The sequence below is a fragment of the Pogona vitticeps genome, chromosome 4 (genome assembly GCF_051106095.1).
Source record: "Pogona vitticeps strain Pit_001003342236 chromosome 4, PviZW2.1, whole genome shotgun sequence".
Lineage (NCBI taxonomy): Eukaryota > Metazoa > Chordata > Lepidosauria > Squamata > Agamidae > Pogona > Pogona vitticeps.
Window position 1 is genome coordinate 215,784,621 of NC_135786.1, and position 24,103 is coordinate 215,808,723.

Consider the following 24,103-nt stretch of genomic DNA (forward strand, 5'->3'; position numbering starts at 1 on the left):
TATTTAAAATCTTAAAAGATGCTGCTGTTAAGGTGCTACACTCAATATGCCAGCAAGTTTGGAAAACTCAACAGTGGCCAGAGGACTGGAAAAGATCAGTCTTCATCCCAATCCCAAAGAAGGGCAGTGCCAAATAATGCTCCAACTATCATACAGTTGCACTCATTTCACACGATAGCAAGGTTATGCTCAAAATCCTACAAGGTAGGCTTCAGCAGTATGTGGACCGAGAACTCCCAGAAGTACAAGCTGGATTCTGAAGGGGCAGAGGAACCAGAGACCTAATTGCTAACATGCGCTGGATTATGGAGAAAGCCAGAGAATTTTAAAAAGCCACAAACAAAAAACAAAAACAAACCACGTCTACTTCTGCTTCATTGACTATGCAAAAGCCTTTGACTATGTGGACGACAACAAACTATGGCAAGTTCTTAAAGAAATGGGAGTGTCTGACTGCCTTATTATCTCCTGAGAAATCTATACAGTATGTGGGACAGGCAGCAACAGTTAGAACTGGATATGGAACAACTGATTAGTTCAAAATTGGGAAAGGAGTATGACAAGGGCAGTGACAGATTTTACTTTGCATTCACGAAGGCTTTCACGGCCAGGATCTAATGAACCAGCTAATGACACCCATCAACCACAGTGACAGATAATCTCTCCTTCTTATCACAACAATACACCCACAAGACACACTAATCACCCATCTACAGAAAAAGACAAAAGCCCATCTCACAACCATAAATGCTCCACTCCTAAGCCAACTACACCAGAGCACAGAGTGCTGTCCTCTGAAGATGCCGGCCACAGAGACTGGCGAAACGTTAGGAAGAACAACCTTCAGAACATGGCTAAAGAGCCCGAAAAACGCACAACAACTATCAGATTTTACTTTCTTGGGCTCCCTGATCACGGCAGATGGTGACAGCAGCCACGAAATTAAAAGACACCTGTTTCTTGGGAGGAAAGCCATGACAAACCTACACAGCATCTTAAAAAGCAGAGACATCACCTTGCCAACAAAAGGTCCGCATAGTCAAAGCTATGGTTTTTCCAATAGCGATGTATGGAAGAGAGAGCTGGACCATAAAGGAGGCTGACCACCGAAGAATTGATACCTTTGAATTGTGGTGCTGGAGGAGACTCTTGAGAGTCCCTTGGACTGCAAGGAGAACAAACCTACCCATTCTAAAGGAAATCAATCCTGAGTGCTCACTGGAAGGACAGATCCTGAAGCTGAGGCTCCAATACTTTGGCCATCTCATGAGAAGAGAGGACTCCCTGGAAAAGACCCTGGTGTTGGGAAAGTGTGAAGGCAAGAGGAGAAGGGGATGACAGAGGATGAGATGGTTGGACAGTGTCATCAAAGCTACCATATTTGAATTTGACCAAACTCTGGGAGGTAGTGGAAGACACAAGGGCCTGGCGTGCTCTGGTCCATGGAGTCACGAAGAGCTGGACATCTTAATGACTAAACAAATACAGAAAGTGCATTTTGGATTAAACCTTTATACACATAGGTTCAAAACCATAAAGTGCATTGGGTGAGCTGGTGTAATAATAAACTGTTCAAATAGTTTTCACTCTGGACCAAACTTCTTGTTTTAAAAGAAAGAGAAAGAATACTTATCAGCAGCACTGACTGTGGTTTCAGTGGTTGTCCCTCACTTCATTCTTTTTTTAAAAAAAAATGTTTGCACAACAAGGAAGATTAGAATTAAGTTTATGCCCTTATGTTTCTTCAGTTCTTTCAACAAGTGGCCTGGGAAAGGCAAGCCCATTAATTGTTATCTCCTTCAAGATAAAGAATTCTCACAATGCAATATAATTATGTTGAGCTGTCGCTTTTGAAGCCTTAATTAAAACAATAAAAAAGGGTGTGTGTTCATAGGCGTACTGTATGCAAGGCTGCCGTTATGGCAACTTGTGTGTCATAGCAGGCACAGGAAGCTGCCAGCTGTTGCACTGTCTTTCAGCAGCATGTGTGTGTGTGTGTGTAACAGCAGTGTAGGCTTTTTAAAAATGCAGTGCACACCATAAATGTTGAAGAAGGAAGCAGCCATGGCTGAAACCAGCCAGGACACTTTTACAGCCTCATCCAAGGGTGTGGCTTTGTGAATCATTTAGGAGTCAGCTCTAAGATTGTAATTGTCTTGCATGAATCATTTGGGTTGCAATTACTTCATTAGCTGGGGCAGGTCCTTGCAGGTGTAAAGGCAAGGCGAGAAGGGTGTGAGTTTTCAAACACAAACAGGACATGCACTTACCATTCTGAATGCTGAAGCTGCCATTCATGATGTTCCACCAACCAGTATCACAGAGCCTAGTAGCACTTTAAAACTTCTGGCACAAGAACCGTACCCTCTAATTTTCGGCCCCACTGTGGAGGGTTCCGCCTCTCTCTTGTGCGACTTCGTCGCTGCATGCGTGTGCAACTCTGTTCCCCTCGCACAAAGTTCTGTTCCAACTGGAACCAAAGGGGTTGAATGTGATCACTGTGCAGAGGAGGAAGACAGTTGCGTGGAGGGAAGCTTTGGTCAGACTTCACCTGGATTACTCTATCTAATTCCAGCTACCACAGTTTAAGAAATACGTAGACACAGTCAAATGTGTCCAGAGGAGGGCAACAGAGACAGTTAAAAAAAGTCTGGACACTAGAGATGGGCACAAACTGGTGGTTCAGCAGTTCGTGCCAGTTCATCCTTTGGACAAACAGGTGTTTGGCACTTCCTAGCCCCGCCTCCCCATCAGGTGCCCACCCAGAGACAGCGCCCAGAGGTGACAGGGCCAAGAAGCCAGGGCACCGCCTCTGAGTGGCTGCCTACTGGAAGAGGGACAATTCGTGCTCATCTCTATTGGACACCAAGGCTTATGAGAAAAAGGGTAAGAAGTTAGTATGTTTAGTTTGGAGATGATTGAGGTAATCTAACCATTTCCCAATATTTGAAAGGCTGCTAAGTGACAAATGGAGCAAACCTTTTTTTACTGCATCTCTGGAGAGTAAGATCTGAACCAATGGATTCAACCTTAAAAATTTCAACTGGCCATTAAGAAGAAACTTCTGACAGTAAGAACAATTTGACAATGAAAGGCACAACCTCAGAATGTGCTATGTTCTTTACTTGAGGATATTAAGCAAAGGTTGGATGGCCATCTGTCAACAATGCTTCAGCTAAAGACTTCATCAATGGAAGGGACCTGGTTTAGATAACTTGTAATTAAAGCTATAGTCATTTTAATTCTAACATGACAACAGGAGTCTCCCATGTCTGAGAAACCAGATATGCAAAGAAAGAGCTTGCTTATTGTGATTGATCCTGAAGATGAATCACAAAACAAAGCAATCTAATTAATAAATAATAGGAGATGGGAGAAAAGCTCCTACTGTGAAAATCAAATCCAGAAAGACGTAAGCATTTTCTTTTTATAGTGCCGCATTATCTGTAACATACTGTATAATTGGGCCCAAAGATGATAGTACCTGTGAGGACAATACACACATTTCTAGCTGTCTGAATATTCAGATTCTCATTTCTCTTGAAAAGCATGGAATCAAAGAATTCCCATTCCCAGAATAGGGATAATTTTAAAAAATCAAATCTGTAGCGTAATGAGTTAAAATCAGAGTGCTTTGGCTACTCTGTAATATTTTCGGCATTAGAGATGGAATATTTGTATTCATGTCCCTGGGGATACGAATATCGGCACCACAGGTGCCTGGAAAATCCAGTTCGTCCCCAAACCGAACCGGCGGGTCCAATTACTCATTGCCACACAGCATACACAGCTGGTGTTGTTCCTGTCATGCCAATTGCAGAAGTAGCCCAGCCAGTGCTTCCCTGCCTCCCCACACAGCCAACCACTGAACAGCTGAGCTGACTTGTCATTCCACCTCCTTGCTGAAGTGGTCGGCTGCATGGGGAAGTGCTGGCCAGGCTAAATCCAGAATTAGCTCAATGGGAACGATGCCCACTGCATGTCGCACAGCAACCAGTAATTGGGGGAGGGACTGGACTTTCCAGGCACCTGTGATGCCAATATTCATATTTGTATCCCCAGGGATATGGATATGACAGATATGACTCATGTCTTGTTGTTGTTCAATCGCTAAGCCGCGTCCGACTCTTCGTGACCCCATGGACCAGAGCATGCCAGGCCCTCCTGTCTTCCACTGCCTTCCAGAGTTTGGTCACATTCATGTTGGTAGCCCATGTCTAGTAGGCATCTAATCTATATTTCTAGAATGTTTGACACTGTTAGAAAAGCTTTTTGAATCAAAGGTCAGTAGAATATTTATTTAAAGCGAAAGTGTGCTGCTTATATACCGCCCCATAACGCTTCAAGCACTCTCTGGGCGGTTTACAAGTTAATTATGCAGGTTACACATTGCCCCCCCCCAAGCAAGCTGGGTACTCATTTTACTGACCTCGGAAGGATGGAAGGCTGAGTCAACCTTGAGCTGGCTACCTGGGATTGAACCCCGGGTCGTGAGCAGTCTTAGCTGCAGTACAGCAGTTTAACCACTGCGCCACGAGGCTGAGTGAGCTTACAAAATGTTTTTGGTAACTACAAGAAAGATTTTCCCCTGGATTTTGATGGTTAATTCTTTGCAGCATGTCAAGATCCAGCAGAACAATGACATCAGATGGATTTATGCTTTTTTCCTACATGCAGAAAATAGATAAGTGGACATAGAGGTTATGAAGCCAGATTTTCTCTCTTTAACAGTGGAACAAAATGTACATTTATGATGACAAGTTTGATCATTAAACTTAAATTCTCTACCTATTAGTGCAGAATATTTTGTTCCATCCTACTGTACTGAGAATGGCATTAACAATGTCACATTTTCTTTAATTCGAATATGCAACTGCACTTCAACCAGTTACATTATAGCTAAGCACATTCCTATTTACAGAGTTCTGCCAGATGCATGCAAAAGTCAACACTTTTTATTACTGGCTAATTTTTAAAAGGTATGTTTTTTAGATTGGGGTGATATCTATTTGTGTATCAGGACTGCCAGAAATTGGTTAAAGGAATTCCACAACATTCAAAGGCATGATCCACAATGTTTGGTCCCCCATGAGAGATATTTGGAGGAGGAAGATTGGGCTGCAGGTGTGTGGAGCGAAGGGAATATCTAACCTGTGGAGTCTGGAAGGAAATTGTTAGAAAATAATTCACAACCCCTCCCTGATTTATTAAGTCTTTCAGTAATTACTTAACATGTCAGTGATATTATTTCAAAATAAGGATTTTGTACTTCTTAATTTTCTTTTTCCTTCAATTGCATATTCCTTAATTAAATTAAATTCTTTTAATTTACTTCATTACTAGTTTCCATAATATTCCAGCCAGCAGCGGCTATGCTAGCTAGAGTATGTTGGAAGTTATAGTCTGAAAACAGTAACTTTCCCAATCTTAGATTAGAGGGAAGGGAGAACACATACCTGTATCGGCTGCCTGTACTTATTTATTTAATTATTTCTGGGATGACTAAAGTACTTCTATTACTCCTTTTTTTGTGCTGGTTTGGTCAGGTAACCAGCAACATCCCAGAGGTACTCTACTGTTTGTACGTTCTGCTGCATAACATTGTGTAAGTAGTAGGGAAAGACAGCCTCCATTTTTTCAAAAAGGAAAAGAAAGCATGGCTTCATTCATCTGCCAGGTTAATTAAAAGGTAATCAATATTCTTTCCTCAAAGTTTATGCATTATTGCAAAGAATGAAAGAAGTACCATGTAACATTGATTTAGACTAGCATATACACAAGCTTTTTCATTAGCTAGTTATTAATACATTAAACTAATTCACACTATGCAGGCAGTTCATAATATGGGACAGACAACATATGGCCTACTAACAAGGAAAAACAAGGTAACCACTATGACAGATTTTTCAAATGCTTGAAGAAGTGCATATAACTGTTCTGGTGTTAGGTATGCAGCCCCCCTATGACTTTTGGGGAACCCTTTATTGTCCATGTTTATGGATTTCTGTTTGGTGTCATCACTGAGCAGACCTTGTCTGTGCCAGCACTTACCCTGAGGAATGCTCTCTCCTCCACGGTGCATCAGCTCCCAAGGCATCTTTTCATGAGGAATTCTTCTAGTCATGAGCTATACTGAATTCTTTTGAATAGTTTTTAAACATCTCATGATGATATTGTAAAATATTTCAGGATTCAGTGCAAGTGAAAAATAATACAGGAAGAGTCCTAGAAGTATAAATACATTTTGTTGTATACAAATTTGCCAGCAGCATGGTCATAAATTAACATTCCCAAATCATTTTAAGAAAACACTCCATTTTAAGAGAACTCCACTAATGCATTGAGCACAGCATGACAAAATCTTCATGTCATACCTTTGCAATGTTTGCCTAAGGAGCAGACAGTTGCTTATGTCTGGCAAAGTATGGGTACCACACAACAAAAATGGGTACCACAGAGTGGCTAGATGCAGGGGTTTGCTGCAACCTTTTTTCTTGCTTATGGCATACATTATTTATAGTTTTCAGTCTTGCAGAATGCTTATCCAAGTATGTTTATTTCTTATATCAATACAATATGCAGGCAATTTTTTAATAAATTGACAGTATATAATTTTGCTTGCTAGCATTAGGTACCAAATTGGTGATCCTAGATGGTTCACAACTTCCACTATGCACATGACAACGTATCTGTAGTGATGAGATTTTAGTTTACTGGTCTACACATTTGTTTTGCAACAAAGCATGTGAAGTAGCTGAAGAAAAGTATTCACTGTAAATCTATTAATATCACCAATGGTGGATAAATGGAAGATCTGTGACTAGATGCACCATACCCCTAAATAGGGAATGGCATGATAAAATATAGAAAATACTGTATGTTCTTTAAGTGCTTCTTGAAAGAAGCTCGTTGGCTGTTATAGCCAAATAATACTAGATTATGTGGAGATGTAAATTTTATGCAGTAGACTTATTCTCATTTTACTGAATGTCACAATTACTATTGTTTACCAATTTTGGTTCTGTTTGGGATAAAAGAATTAAGACATACCTCAGAAGAAATATTCAAGTCAATGAGACTAAAAAGCTTGTCCCATTGATTTCAACTGGTCTATTACAACATTAATTCAACAGTTTTCTAAAACTGAAGCAGACTGCAGGCCTCTCAAGGAACACAGATAAAATTTCATCTTTCTAAATTTTAGCTGCAGCAATTTTTAGAAGAGTATTAGTCTAGTTCATGCTCAAGCAACACTAAATTATTTCAGCTCAATACCCATTCCAGTAAATTACTGTACTAAGTCAGTTATCTTATTCTGGGCACGTACCGCCTTGATGTTTTCTGCAATAATGCATGCAATTTCATTCTAATGCTGCAGATGTACTATTGCCCTGAGAGACAGAAAAGCACTTAGCATAGCACACAGCTGGAATGCAAAAAGTTTTCTTCACTTCGTATGACTCAAAAGCTCTAAAACTCAGATAGCCTGATCCATTCATATGAGACAGGCACCAACCAACAATAAAATGAGTTACAACAAATTTTGTGTCTAACATTGTAGCATTTGACATTCATTATACATTTTGCAGGAGGTCCTGCTAACACTCAAACTTCAAACTTAGGCAACATTCTAAAAGGTGAAATTTGATAGCACTTCACGAGAATGTTATTTCAACAAGTCTATATACAAACAATCCTTGAATCTTTGACCAATTTTACATGGAGGGATTGCATGAATGTATCACCTTGAATTTTTTCAGATTGTGTCTGGTGCATTTCAAGTGTGACATAATAACTGAATAGTGGCTTAATAAATTATACAAAGCAAGCCGACTTGCTGAATCCCAATAGGCAACACAGCTCATTACAGTGAATTTTTCTGGGCAGCTTACCAAGACTTATGCCAAGTTTTCTCCCCAACCTTATCCTGGTGCTTCCATACCCTTATTACTCATGCTTGGAAAGTGGAGTAAAATGTTTGCTCTGTCATTTCCATTCCTTATGCTAAACAAAGAACTAAAACTGCCCAGCCAGTATCAAGCTTAAGAAAATGACACTTGCTTTAAGTAGGCAGGAAATATCACATTTTACACTTTTGCTTTTTAAAAGATTTTAATCAGACACATTACAATGCACACGTGTCTTTTTGTTCAGAATTAACAGGGTACCATCCACAAGATATGGAAAGAAGGACGTTTCTTCACATATATCCCTTACTCCTATATCTTTATGTCAACAATATTCATGGTTCCTACTGCTTCAGATCCCTCCCTTTCCCCCTCCCTTTTGTTCCCATGCGTGTTGAACATCAAGATTTCTTGCGGCTTTTAACTGATTAGAAACAGAGAATCTGTTTGCAACAGCTTTAGTAATGTATAAACCCAAGAACTAACTTGCTTAATGCATAGACACAAGCTACCAATGACAGCCATTTAGAAAAATGCAAAGTCTGCATGTAAGTCATTCATTCTACACCTTGCAAAAAACCTATATTGTTGTTCCCAAATTTATAAGCAAATCTCATTTCACTTGTTGCTAAATACTGTAGTCTGAAAGAAAACATTACATGTTATCAACGTCAGGAATTATCTGAAAGTAATCTTTTGGAATATCTTCCGAAAAACTGACTACAAAAGTAAATTTGGTGAACAAAAATCCCATTTGGTTACTTTAAAAAAAATCTGTTTCAATATTTTTAAGTAACCCACAGCAGCCCAGAAGGCAGATCTTTGCTTACTGAGGCCCAGTTATCATATCAGGCTGATGTTATCAGAAGACAAAATTAAATGAATTAAGGGCTACATTCTAATGTCAGGCATATGAGAGCAAGATAGCTATATAACTGAAAAGGATAATCCCAAAATGATTAAAGGCAGCTGACTGAAATGGCATGTGAGAATTTATATTAGAACTGTGATTTAATTTTGTGCACCAAATTTGCGGGCCTGTGTGTGAGCAGTATCTTAACTGAAGAATTATTCTAAAAGAACAATTTAGAAGATAAATGGACCAGGCCCAAAGCAAGGAAAATTAGAACACAATTTCCTTCAATGTACAAGCAATGGGATGCAAATTCCATTGTATCATCACAAATTAGCAGTTTAAGTAAAAGTGGCTGGAACAGAACTAAAGCACTCTGCACCTGATATCAGAATCATGTTCAAACATTTTCTGAGTGCACAAAAAAAACCTGTATGCAAGATTGCAAAAATTTCATCTCCACCTTACCACATTTAATTAGTTCCCAGTAATCAAAGATTAATTAGTCATCATTTTACTTCATGTGCCACCCTGTTCATTCAAACAGACTTATTCAACACTTGGCTTTCAAACAGAAATGATTACAGTAGTCATTTTTACACATTTATGTAGCCAGTGTGGCTGACTTCCCATAGATGCATTTAAACTTACACAGCCAAACTTGACAACAGAGATTAATTATTTCAGCGTTCATGTGACTGTTTAGGCCAAAGGAAAAACAAGTTCAGTTCTACTATACATCCACCAGCCTACCACCTGACATGATGATTTACAGGTACTGCAGATGACTCCAGTGCATGAATCCAAGTTAAAAGCTCATTAAGATATAAGAGTGAAAAATCATAATAGCCAGTAGAACAGGCACTCAAAACTACAATGAAAGAACTTATTTCTTTAGTCAAAGATATTAAGTTGTAGAAAATAATCAGGTTCAAAGCAAGTAGCATGTTGAATGGAGAAACAATGGTCTAGTTAATGTGGACTCTTAACAACAATGGTGTTAGAACAATGATACTGCTTTTTGGCAGGTGGAGAAGTCCACTTGTTATGATTCTATAAGGCAAATAAAACAAAGATACTGAAAAGAGAACTTCTAGAAGCATTTGACCTGTGATATTGTAAAATCAAAGTACTATTTTATTAAATGAGTTATTTTACACAATATGAACATCAATATAATTACAACTGTAAAAAATTTAAGAATGAACCAATTTTTAGATTTCCAAGTAGGGCACAACTGTACAGTTACATAGATTTGTCTTTACATAAAGCCCAAGAGGAACAGCATAAAAATATGAATGTTTCTATAGCCCCTTCATTTTTTGTTGATCAACAGTTTGTTAGAAAAGCAGCTGCAGATTTGTTATGCAATGTCTGATCGCAGAAGAATAATCAGGTTCCATGAATTCACCTGCAAGACAAGAAAAATGTTGTTAAATGAAACTGCTGTATGATTTCATGTCTCCACTAGCATCCTATAATTAAACGTGATGCCATATCATAATTAAATTCCCTGAATCCCTGTAACAAACAGGTAATAATAAAACAAGGACATCACACATTTAGGTTCTAGCTGATTTTCTGCCATTTGGCAACTATAGATGTTACTACGTGATGTTCTAAATATATAAGTGAAATTTCACTAAGTATGGCAAGGATCAAAACAAAATTAATTCAAGCCACTTACGTTCATATTAATTCTGAGTTTTCATTACATCTATAGGTATTGTATATTATATATGAGACAAATCAGAAAGAAATCTAGATCAGAGTATTATGGTGTACATAATTCAAATATAAACAATAAAATAGTCACCTGTGGACTTTATGCCTGAACATCCGCCAGTTCTGGAGGGAGTGGAGTCTTCGGATGCTTGCTCTCAAAGTGCTGTTTGAATGTCTTGGGATCTGGCATCTGTGTCTGATTAAGAAGAAAGGGGAGTTTTATGGAGGATGAAAACCCACAAAAACCCAATGAGAGCCTCTCTATGTATATTCAAGTTAAGCAGAATCTATTTAAGATTTTATGGCTGCAAGATGATTTGGGAGGTGCTGTTCTGACAGCTCCTCACTTTCCTGCTTCCATCCATTCAAATTCTTATAAGAACACAAGAAGAGCCAAGGACCCATCTAGTCCAGCTCCCTGTATTTCACAGTGGCCACACCAGATGCCTCTGGGAGCACACGAGAAAACAAGATTCCTGTCTCCTGATACCCCTCCATCTGGCATTTTGAAGCACCCTCCTTTTAAACCTGGAGATTATAATCCCCATCATGTTTTGTAACCTGTGATTGACTCTTCCTCCAGAAATCTGTCCAATCCCCTTTTAAAGGCATCTAGGCCAGATGCCGTTACCACATCCTGTGAGAAGGAGTTCCACAGACTAACACCACAATGCTAGGTAAAGAAATATTTTGTCTGTTCTCACTCTCTCAACACTCAATTGGAGTGGATGTACCCTAGTGCTGATATTGTGTGAGAGGGAAAAGAGCTTCCCTCTATACACTTGATCCATCCCCTGCATAATTTTATATGTCTCAATCATGCCATCCCTCAGGTGCCTTTTCTCTAGACTAAAGAGCCCCAAATGCTGTAGCCTTTCCTCATAAGGGAGGTGCCCCAGCCCAGTCATCATTTTAGTCACTCTCTTCTGCTCCTTTTCAAGTTCCACTATGTTCTTTTTGAGGTGCTGCAACCAGAACTGTACGCAATACTCCAGGTGCGGCCTTACCAGCGTTTTGTACAATGGCATTAGAATGTTGGCTGTTTTATTTCCAATCCCCTTTTAAATGATACCTAGCATAGAACTGGCCTTCTTCACTGCTGCCACACACTGGGTTGGCACTTTCATCAAGCTGTCCACCAGCATACCAAGATCTCTTCCCTGATCCATCACAGATAGCTTGGAACCCAGCAGCTGATAAGTTTGTTGTTTTTTTTTGGTTTTTTGCCCCAATGTGCATTATTTTACACTTTCTTATACTGAAACACATTTGCCATTTTGCCGCCCATTCTCCCAGTTTGTAGAGATCCTTCTGGAGCTCTTCACAATCCCTTCTGGTCTTCACCACCCGGAAAAGTTTAGTGTCATCAGCAAACTTGGCCACCTCACTGCTTATTCAGGTCATCTATAAACAGGTTGAAAATCACCGGTCCCAGGACAGATCCTTGGGGCAGACTGCTTTTCATCTCTCTCCACTGTGAAAATTGCCCATTGACACCTACTCTGTTTCCTGGTTCTCAACCAATTCTCTATCCATAAAAGGACCTGCCCTCTTATCATCCGACTGTGGAGTTTTCTCAGCAGTCGTTGGCTTCAGATAACTAGTGGATATTTTCTATCTTTCCTTCAAGATAATAACGGTGTCCCCATTCTCACTCTATGTGTTTTCTTCACTATTGTTTGCTGGTATTCACTTTTAAAATTAGTAAATTCAAATTGGAATTGTACAGTTCTTTGAAGGTTAAAAAATACAAAACTCTAATAGACATTTTAATTTTCTTGAAATCCTACTTTGTTTATTTAAGGAATGTTTGTTTATGGTATCTTTTGTAGATATGCTTTAAAAGTTCATTTATAAGTATTGTTTCATTTTTTTTCTTCTACAATTTTTAATATAGTCTGCCATGCTGCTTTTTTAATTGCCACAATTACACCAGTTGCAGCTCCACTACCTGTCACTTCTGATTACAGAGATGCATTCTTCCTTTTGTGATGTTTTAAATCAATATGAAACTACCATAGCCTTTTAGGTTTTCCAATCCATTTTCCTACAAAACAGATTTGTTGAAAAAGCCATTAACAACTGAGAAAAAAGGGACATACCAAGCCATTGAAGACTGTGAAGAGACTTCAGACTTGCAGAAACTATTGTGTTTTTTCACTAGCAGTCCACAATCTATTGACTGAAGCCAGGGCTAAATTAGTGACACAGGCTGGTTGGCATATGGTAAAAAATAAAGGGACCGAAAGCTTTCTTTCTCTGCAACCTAATTGAAGGGGTTGGTCCAAGTTTTTCAGTTGTTATTGTTAAATAATTGGGAGTCAGAAACCTGTTTATATCTAACGCAAAATCACACACAGACTTACCTTCAGATACCAACAAACATTTTTGCATGACCCTGACCTGAGAAACCTTTCACTAGGTATAAAGTATACATACACACCACACATTACACGCCATACACAGATGGATGCAGGTCCATTACCTACCAGTTAACAACCAAGTCTTTGCCAGGCTGATACTTACATGGGTCTACAACAATATCCTTTTTATTGCCACTTACAACAATTAACAAAACACACACCAATTATTAGGAATATGCTTGGTATCATGTCTAGAAATAAGTTCCTATGATGTTAGCGGAAGATATCTTGCCACATTGTTTGACAATATACTGTTCCAAGTCACTTTGATATGTTTGCAAAGGAGATACAGGGCTTTAAACCACAGTAATAATGTGAACTGTGAACCCTACTCCTGTAATTCACTGATATATTTTCTGGTAATGCAAATTGCTGGCCCAGAGCCCCCAATCCAGATAAGAAGCACAGTGGTAAGCAAAGGTTTAGAACACATTATACCTGCCAAATAGGAACAAGATGGATCAGACACTTCTGACTAGGGTGAAAGGGATTCCCTTGAATGCAAATTTAATGTGCATGTATGCATCAAACAGACACATTTCACACAATCTGCACAGTTTTTTACAGTAAGAGTTTCCCCCTCAGAGCATAGAAAGACTTTTTTACCCTTACCCTACAGACAGTGCATGTGTATATTAAAGCTGCCTTAGCTGCAGCCTTCTGATCATGGCCTTGTTTCTTCTTCTGTCCAGCTTGCTTTTTGGCATTTTTCTGCTGTGACTGGATCTTCTGCTGTCCACGAGCCATATCTAAAAATAAACACAGAAATCATTATAGTTGATTGGCCACCTGCAGTTCAATTATAAAGAGTATTTACTGACAAATAAGTGATTCTCAGGTTCAAAGAATATGCTCCCTCTAACATCTGTTTAAAGTGCATCTTGAGAAGACAGGTTCTAAAAAAGGAATGGTGATGTGTAGTCCTCCAGAGGTTGGTGCTGGGAGTAGCAGTCCACAGATGAAGGGCCACATAATCCCAATTCTTGCTTTGAAATGCTTTCCAGTGTTGGCTTCTACACAATAAAGGTACACATATCTGACTCATATCTATATGAGCCACCTCTTCCTGAAGCAAGCACATCATCTCAAAACACATTCAACCTCCTTTATAATTTCATGTATTTATCCCATAGTCTCACATGCATTCTATCAAACAAAGCCCAAAAGCGAAAAACAATTTAAAGAATATACAAATTCAGAAGACAAAAAGCCACGGTACCTTAAAGACTGTTAGCCTTTCAACTATTCTATTATTCTTCTAACACACAGTTCTTTATATTGATGTTAATGAAATTCTCCCTGCCCAGGAAATTTAGGAAAAGGAATTTTAGATCCAACTTATCAGTTAAGTTACAGAACCTCAAAATGGCATTATTTTAAAAGAACACATGACTGCTGTGGAAACTGAGACTCATGTCAAATTAACTCCTCCAAACACTAGGTATCCACACCTCATTAACATTGCAATATGCCTACTCCTGCCAGGAGATGTTTTGTGGCAGTCGAATGTTTTCTGTAATACTAGTTCCAAGCTTAGATTATGTACATAACAATATAAATGGAATGCTACAAACTCTTCACAGAATCCCTGACAACTTCAATATTTCTAATGTACTTAAAATGGAATGTCTGTAAGCTTAGGTTACAGTACAAAAGTGCTCATTGATGTAGCTGAAACTAAAGGCTGAACAACTGCAAGATGCCATATACAAGAGAAGGTAGAGGCTGATTAAAGAAAACATCTACCTCTGAGCAAGAAAGAGATGAAGGGAAAACAAGATAAATAAGAAACTTTGCCTAATTATGACAATAATTACTGAGACAAACAATAATGCAACTAAGTACCGTACATACTTAAGTATAAGCTGACCCGAATATAAACAGAGGAACCCAATTTTACCACAAAAAACTGGGAAAACTTATTGACTCGAGTATAAGCCGAGGGTGGAAAACGCAGCAGCTACTGGTAAATTTCAAAAATAAAAATAGATAGCAATAAAAGTACATTAATTGAAGCATCAGCAGGTTAAATGTTTTTGAAGATACTGCCCTTCTGAGCTGCGAGACACACTTCACTGCTTGTGAAGGGAGGACTCATACCGGATGCTGCGCTTATCTACTGCTGCGTAACAAGATGGAGGGAGACAGAGGATGGAGGAGGAAGGTGGGAGGAGGAAAGTGGGTACATAGAATATGGAGGAGGATGGGAGTGTCCTGGAAACGGAAATACAGTGTACTTGACCTGGGTCATCGGACCACCCACAGAGACTGCAAGCGCCTGTGGATGAGCGGGGGAGTCTGGAGAACATGTAATTTTAAACTGACTTGAGTATAAGCCGAGGGGGGTGCTTTTTCAGCAAAAAAAATTGTGCTGAAAAACTAGGCTTTTACTCGAGTATATACAGTATGTGTCATAAGTGCAAGAAAGCTTAATGGGGGTAACACATTACAGTGGTGCCTCGCATTACGATGTTAATTTGTTCTAGCGAAATCTCTGTAGAACGAAATCATCATAAAGCAAAATTTAAAAGCCCATAGAAACGCATTAAAACCTGTTTAATGCATTCCGATGGGCTTAAAACTCATCGTCCAGCGAAGATCCTCCATAGGGTGGCCATATTTGCTGCCTGTCTTGCGAGGAATCCGTCCCTAAACACAGCGGGGAGCCATTTTATCTACCTGGCAGCCATTTTGAAACCAGCGATCAGCTGTTGGAAAATTGTTGTTTTGTGAAGAATTGGTTCCCAAAGCAGGGAACTGATCATCGCAAAGTGAAATTCCCCCATAGGAAACATCGTTTTGCAATTGTAAAAAGTTCATTCTAATGCGATTTCATCGTTAAACGAAGTGATCGTAATGCGAGGCACCACTCTACCTTAAAATGTGTGATTAACTGAATGTAGATGTGTACTGATGGGCAGAAATGAACAACAGAACAGCAAGATGACCACTGAAACACAGTCAATTACATTACAAAATCTAGGTAAGTGCCAGAAAACTATCTGTAGCAGTTTGTTTCTGATTTAGAATTACTTATGCATTATCTCTTCCAAAGAATGGCAGCATAAGAAAGCACATTCAAGGCCAAACATTCATGGCCAAGTATCACTACAGGAAAACCATAACACATAGGTTAGGCATATCAGCTTTCAGTATGATGTATTTGTTGTTTCAACAGATTAATCCATAGTTTATGCCCAGAGTGTTAGATATTTAATGCGGACATGCTTCACAGAGAATCAAACTGCCTCCTTCAAGCAGAGCTGCCATAAGCAAGTTGAACATTACTTCCATCAGATTTTTAATGCTGTCGCATATGTAAACGATTCTGTCTCTCCAGCAGCTTCTTGAACAAAATAGAGTATGAGCTTTAAATGATTTGAGCATATTTGGAGGTGGAAATCAGTAAGCAGGAAATGCAACTATTGCAAAATCCAACTTACTTAGTATCAGACAAAAAGCATGTGGGAAATAGATGTCAATCAAAGTACAGCTCTGCTATTTAGTCACCTACCTAGGATTAAAGTCCCATGAATGTACTTCTTAGATGACATGAAAATAATTGTGTTGTTAGCCCTTCCATGTACATGAAAAATGACCCAAATCCATTAATTTTATTCTTGCTTTTAAAGGCAGTAATGTAAAAGACATCTGGGCTATATGACTAAAGATTATTGACTATATTCTTAAGCATAAAGGTTAGGTTTTGCTGCCAGGATATTTTAGTTGTTATAGCAAACAATTCAAAATCATGCCTCTAACAGATGCAAATGAATTACAAAATAAGAAACACAATTTAAAGTATCCTTAACAAGTGTAAATCTACCTGACTTTCAAGTTTAGCAATACAAAACTATTTCAATAAAAATCATATGTATTACCTTGTATTCTTGCCCATCTGTCAATGAGCTCAAAGTAGTGTGTATAAGATAACTTTTTGCTCCCAATATCCTATCAACCAGGTTAGCTAAGCATGCAGAATGAGCTCACAATAACCAAGTGAGCTTCACAGTTGAGTAGGAATTACATTAACATTTATTTATTTATTTGATTTACTGCATTTATGCCCCGCTTATCTAGTCAAAAGACCACTCTAGGCGGCTTTAATTTAATTTTGGCATCATAAGCAAACCAGCAATTTTCTTGTTTTAGTGCCTTGTTTATTCAACAAGTAACATATGAACACAGAATAATTAATCTTCACCCAGTTCTGGCTTGCTTTCAACCATTATTTGTAATACTGTACAACTGCACAGCATGAAGCGACATAATATGTTGCTTCTTTGGGAAAGGAAAATGTGCTATTAGGCATTCTGTTGGACAAGACAGACAAAACTAAAAGAGTGAAAGACAATCAAATCCTGCCCTCATCCCACGACAATTAGTTATTTCACTGCATCTTGAAGAATGGCTTTTAAAAACAAATTCCAGAAATTTACACATTTTAAGTATGCTGCTCTAATCAGCTATAATCCTAGTCTTTTGTAATCACTAATTCAAGAAAGCAAATCAACACTACAATGCAAAAAAAGTTATATCTAGCTGTTCCGTTTTTTAATGTTGTACAACCTACTATTTGCTCTTAGGCTCACCTGTTTGCTAGGGCTATAATCCAGTGGAAAAAAGCACAGATGTACAACTTGAACTGATTAATTAATCAAATAAGCTGGCAAATTCAAACAAAAATTCTGAAGCAACTCCCACACTTTAGGTTTATGATGCATGTTTGTACTATACCAGTTATCTCAAAAGAGGCATTCCCTCATGTGTATTTTTCACAGGGAGGAATGCTTCTCAAGGTGATGCCTGTTGTCTACAGAGGCTGGAAGTACTTATACCAAAATGTTTTTTCCCTATTGAACAGGATGTTCTTTTAGACAAAAAGCTTTACTTATTAGTTATACACTGCAGCCCCACTTACAACATGTATAATAATTTCACATAAAGTATGAACCAATAACTAAAATTTCAACTGTGCGCCACCAAACTTAATGATCAATAAACAAGGACTCAAAATTACAACATAACCCCACCAATTCATTTCCACAAAATCACTGCATAAGACTGAATTAGACAATATCCATCTGTCACTGATAGAGACACTTGTACACTGAATTTCTCCTCCCTTCTGTGGTCACTCATGGTTCACCCCAATCTGTGTGAAAGGTTTGTTGAGCCTTTGGAGGAAACTGGAGTGAGGGACCAGGAGTTGCAGTTAGGAAGAAAATATGAACAATAGTGGTAGTCTATCTGCATATCAATCTGTTGCAATATTTTGTTTACAAAACTGAATGCAGAATGGTTGTTGTAGGTTTTTCTGGCTATTCGGCCATGTTCTGTTTGGATCCCGGCCATGAAAGCCTTCAAGAATAAATTGAATGCAGAATGTTTGGGCAATTTCTGAGGTGGAAAGCTAAATGGAGAAGGAGACCAATATATTTTATGTATATTTTTATCATTTAAAGTGGAATGAAATAGACCATTAATTATATTCAACTGGCTAAAATCCTGTTGCTTAGCATAGTAAGTCACACTAGAGTATGCCCACTGAATCAGCAGGAATGTAGAGAGCGAATACCTCTGTAAGTTTCATTGATTCAAATGGGACTACTCTGGTTGCAAATTACCATAGCAAATTATAACTAGAGCAAACTTACAGAGTTGACTCACTAAATGCCCACTGATTCAATGAGCCAACATTAGTGTAACATACTGTACTATGCTAAGCAACAGGACATGGAGACTCAAAGTGTACTCTTTTTCATTCTGTCTAGGAAAGAGCTGAATTTGGGAAGGGGGCTCTCTTGAAGAGAGAAGACACAAGAATTTACTTTCTTGTCTCCCACTCAGATTTCAGAATGCACTTCATCCAAACACCAGCAAAATGATTCAGGAGGAAACAACAGCTTAGCTGGCCTTTGGGATATCCCTGCTTTCTAAGCATATCAGGTAAAAAGAAAAAGAAAGAAAGAAAAATCATTGGGGGTTTTTCGGGGGGGGGGAATGTGGCACCTTAAAGACTAAGTGTTATATTTTACCGCAAGCATTTGTGGACCCTCTATAACCACTTCTTCAGACATATGAGGTGGAACACAAGATCACACAGTAAAACATTCCTGCTAGTGTCTAAGTGACAGTGCTGCAAGACTGCATTTCACAACTGTGACTTCATTCAGAACCATACAGTGAAACCATTTAAAAAGTACTTCCAAACAAAAGCTTTAAGACTACACTATATCCAACATTCTCCATCCAGAGATGATCTATAATTATATTTTTTTAATCTTGTTAATTTATGATGAAGACCTTCAAAACTATGTACACTGTGTATTGTTTTTATTTGCTTTTGATTAGAGACAGAGGTTGTTGTTTAGTCATGTCCGACTCTTCGTGACCCCATGGATCAGAGCACGCCAGGTCCTCCTGTCTTCCACTGCCTCCCGGAGTTGGATCAAATTCATGTTGGTAGCTTCGATGACACTGTTCAACCATCTTGTCCTCTGTGGTCCCCTTCTCCTCTTGCCCTCACACTTTCCCAACATCAGGGTCTTTTCCAGGGAATCTTTTCTTCTCATGAGATGGCCAAAGTATTGGAGCCTCAGCTTCAGGATCTGTCCTTCCAGTGAGCACTCAGGGTTTATTTCAAATATGAATATCCCCGCGCAGCTGGAAATAACGAGGGTCCAGCCCTATGGGGCCGGACTGTCCAGTCACAATTTCGCCACTGCTGCTGGCTCCGCGGATGCTTCCTAGTGCGTTGCTGTCTGCAATCAATTACCACTCCTGGTAGGAGGTGGGATGACAAGCCTCTCTGCTAGGTCTAAGAGTGGTTAACTCCATTGTGGAGACTGGCACAATAGGAAGCCTCCACGGAGCTGGCAGCAGCGGCAAAATCATGAGTGGACAGTCAGGTTTCCACCTGTGTGGGGATATTCGTGTTCAGATACAAATACCCCCATCTCTACTTTCTATAATAACATCAGATTATCTTTTTAATGAGCTTTAAATCTACTATTTAAATGAGATATTTTGATCTCTAAGAAAAGAAAACTTTTTGCAATATCTGCTACAGCTACTGTATGCCTGAAGTCAAAGAAACAAAATAAAACAAAATAAGACAAAAACAAGTGGCACCTTAGACTAATGATTATATTTTAATGTAAACTTCTGTGAACACATCCACTTTGTCACACATATGGAAACAGAATAACATGTTGAACTAAGTATCAGTTTCACAAGTAGAACATTCTAAATATTCATTGGCTCTTGGGTGTATAGTCCATCTACATGCAGTAATGGCTGATTACTACTTTCACAATAGTTAGCTGTTATACTGGACATAATTTTTTCAAAAAGATCAACTGGACTTTGATCCTTTGGCTGCTTGTGACATGAGATGTGTTCCTTTCCAAATAAAACTCATACAGTTGTTTTGTCATGTCCACTATAAGCTTAACAGTACCTTGTTAGAACAGCTGAGAATTCGAAACACCAGGTTAGGCAGAATGATTCTTCTAATGGCAAACATTTAACTCATCCATGAGACTATTAACCATTCCAAGCTGCAAAGTCCCAAAAGAATTCCATAGTTGTAATGCCAGATAGCAAATCCCTTGAGACTAAGCAATAGTCAGCTCATGTTGTCAGACTCTTCCTGGTTTACAATCTGAAATATATATCCAGAATCCAACACATATATTTTGTCCTTTCACACTAAAGTTCTGTGCATGCAGGAAAATACAGAATGGTCTATTAAATGCATTCTTGGAGACTATGTTCATATATTTATATTAGTATGCAGATCAACATACTCCAACTGTCAATATACTACTGTATCTGGCACTTCTTAACATAATCAGAACCACGATGCAATTTTTAAAAGAAGATGCCACTATGAAATGAACAGACCTTTGAAATATACCTCCAAATACATAAGATTATGTCATCACATATCCCTTGTGCAAGACCTTATTTTTTTAGAAATATTTAAGTATGCAGCCAACCAGTACATGTGATCAAGAACAAATGGTAACAAAGTTTCACATCTCAGGCTAGTGAGAAGCAGCTGCCTTTTGCACATGCCATTGAAAAGAGATTTGTTGCCATTCCACTAGATCTAACTCTGTGATGCACCCTTACATTTAATCCCAACTGTGCTCATAGTAGATACAGTACATACAAAAAAGCATTCCAGCTCCATTTTAAGCTGTTACAAATGAGAAGAACAGTAGGCTAAGTCTCACCATGTGATCTCAAAGGGAGGGAGGATAAAGGCGGCCAGGAACTGTGTTAGCTTGGGGAAAAAAAGGCAAGAAACATGGGCCCATAAAAAAGTTTCTTTTGATGCACATATCTGTGCAAAAACCTAGCCAGACGAAAAAACAAAACTCACATGACTGTTTTTCTATTTCGTTTTGCTTTCCTATAATACAGTAAACAAACTTTTTTAAAACACAGAAAGGCCTCATCAACCTGATCTCAATGAAGCTCAAAGTTACACTGTTCCTTCAAGTTCACTTATTCAAAAAAGAACAGATGCTCCTAGAAACAGGACTCCATCACCTCCAGCATTCAGATGGCAACCTTCAAATACAGACCATTCTGAAACTGCAAAGATTGCTTAATTCTTTGTTTCAAGACCCGAAACATTATTTAGAAATGTAGTTTTCCAGGGAACCGATGTATTATTTTTCTTTTAAAAAATAACTTTCAAAACCATCATAAATACCACCTAACCCCAACACCCAAAACAAACTGACAACTCCTCATAGTTTTTGTAGAGGAACCAACAGCACCCACCTATAACATACAGGTAAGGAAAGACTCTCCCCGTCCATGAAGGCGGAAGAAAAAGTGTGAAATGCCCTCAATAGACCAGGGTCATAATAAAGCCACCCAGCAAAGTACAGTACTGTAAAATGTCTGGCCTCCCAAGCTTAAATAAGAAGTGGCGACCATTTATTCCTATGGCTATAGGAGAGGAGGGAACCGAGCTAGTCCGTTTCAGCATAACAACGTCTCTCCCACCCGAATATACACGAACCGCGTACGGGAGGCCTCTCTTTTCTTCCCCACCCACCCCGCAGCCCCTGACAGGAAAGCTTTCCTTCGGAGAAGGGCAAAGAGAGAACAGCCTTCCGTGTAATGAGGAAGGTGGGGAGGAGAGACGTTTCACTCGAGACCAAGCCAGGTTCTCGGCGGCCTCGCCCTCGCGAAGCCGGGCCTGGCCGCCAACCCCAACCCCTCTCCGTCCCTCCCGCCTCGTTTACCCGGGCTGTGGGATCCCGCCGAGCAGCAGGCGTCAGGCGACGGCTAGAGGAAGTCTCCGCGCTGCCCAGCAGCAGCAGCAGCAGCAGCCGCCGCCGCAGCAGCCACCACCACCACCGCCGCCTCCCCTGAGAGAATGGAGAAGCCCGGGCGCCTTCCTGTCCGTCCGTCCGTCTGCCTATGCTGCCCGTCGGTCAGTCAATCGGTCCGTCCCTCCGTCAGCAGCGCCTCCGCCGCGGCCGGCCGTGCGCATGCGCCGCCCCTCCCCCCTTCCTTCCTTCCTTCCTTCCCTCCGCTCCTCTTACCACCAAGCGAGCGAGGGAGAGGCTAGGCCAGGCTGCTCCCGCCAACGCCTTATCCGGCTGCGCCCGCGTCGGGCCAATGGCAGCGCCTTCCCATTACATAACGCGGGCGGGAGTACGAGAAAGACGGGACTGCGCAGGCGGAGTTGACCTTATCAGGAATGAGAACGCGCGGGAGGAGGGGAGGGAGGGCACGAGGAGAGAGAAGCACGCAAGTGGGCGGTGCAGAGACCTCATGGGCTTTCCGCCGCGGCCACCGCTTCCCACTTGAGTTAGGAAGCTGTCCTTTGCCAGCCCATAAGTCTGTTGGCTACGGAGGTCTGAGGGGAAGCTGTGTTGTGTCTCGCCAATGAGGGAGAGAAAAATGAATTCCACACGGCAGGAGCAGTGTAAAACCTTCCTTCGGCTCAGCCACCATTTACTGGGTTCCGTTTTCTTTGTTTCTCTTTTGTTCTAATAAAGGGTGCTGTGCTATTTATGTCGTCTGAATTTATCCCCCCCCCCAGTAATTAACACGATTGCCTACCTGCGAAAGGAGTAAAAAGTATTCTCGTGGCATTCTGAGGAAAACGATTGTCTTCCTAGTTATGCCTCCTCGATAATTAGGTGTGCTTGACTCGTGAGAATAACGCCTTATCAAAGAGTGTAATATCGAGCGTTTCATAAAACTGGGTTCCGACTAGAGCCAACTTAAACAGGATAAAAATCCCTGGCACATTACGGCTAAAGCCTCCATCTTACCCACGTGCCCAACTCTGCAGTTTCTCTACGGCTGCTTCACACGTTTTCTGGGGAAAGCACGTGATACTTTTGTTCCCTGATTACGTGTCATAGAGGCTGAGAAGTCTGCCTTCAAATGCGTATCGCGTCAGTAAAATATATCGCCACTTATATTTACGTATGTTGGAAATACCGTGAAAATTGTCCGTTGAATAAACAGCAGATTAGAAGAACGAATTAAAACTACCAAATAATTGCCTTTTGAAAAAGAAAGGTCTTCACCAGTTCCTGGAAAGTCATGGACGAACAAGGAAATAGGAACAATGTGCTGTTTCAGAGACTGAGGCAAATGCCACAGCAGATTTGAGATGTAATGAAACCGAAAGTTTTGATGCAGTATATTTTGCTGCCAGAAATAGAATTGTTTTGAGGGTTTTCTGTTTCATTTGCCTAAGCAGGACACTTTGTTTGACTTTGGGAACAATGAAGCATGAATCAAAAAGGATATATATATATAATTTTATTTCATTCTGTTTAATTCTGCCAAAAGGGAGGAACTGCTCAGCTTCGTAATATATATGCAATTCCTCCCTTTTGGCAGAATTAAACACAGGAGTCATATTTTTTTATCAACCAAGCTTTTACTGATGAACGGTGTGGGAGGATCAACATTAACTTTTGTGGGTCTAACAGGACTGATTGTTAACAGAAACTCTGTCCAAGATAAAGGAAGTCCGTAACTCAACTCATCATCCCTTAATGCGGGGAGGCTCCGAACCTCTCTTTGTTAGTTGGCTTTCTCAGGGGGCCACTCCTCACTGCACAGATGGTTCACAACATGGGTGACGGGCCCAGTCTCCCCCTTGAACTGTCTGAGCTACCAGAATCAGATCTGGATGAACCACC

The 24,103-nt window shown here is 39.9% G+C and overlaps 1 protein-coding gene across 2 annotated transcripts; it reads right to left on the bottom strand.

Annotated features, from left to right (window-relative positions):
- Nucleotides 1-8,093: 8,093 nt before the first annotated feature.
- On the bottom strand, nucleotides 8,094-22,589 carry ZNF706 (zinc finger protein 706). Of its 2 annotated transcripts, none has more exons than XM_020783396.3 (4): nucleotides 22,481-22,589; nucleotides 13,521-13,657; nucleotides 10,577-10,681; nucleotides 8,094-10,171 (listed from the first exon to the last, which is right to left on the bottom strand). In XM_020783396.3, the coding sequence occupies exons 2-3, from the start codon at nucleotides 13,653-13,655 to the stop codon at nucleotides 10,586-10,588; spliced, it is 231 nt and encodes a 76-aa protein (XP_020639055.1). In that variant the 5' UTR covers nucleotides 13,656-13,657; nucleotides 22,481-22,589; the 3' UTR covers nucleotides 8,094-10,171; nucleotides 10,577-10,585. The 2 variants fall into 2 exon arrangements, with proteins under 2 accessions (XP_020639055.1, XP_020639054.1); XM_020783395.3 differs by lacking the exon at nucleotides 22,481-22,589 and adding an exon at nucleotides 22,178-22,324.
- Nucleotides 22,590-24,103: the final 1,514 nt, after the last annotated feature.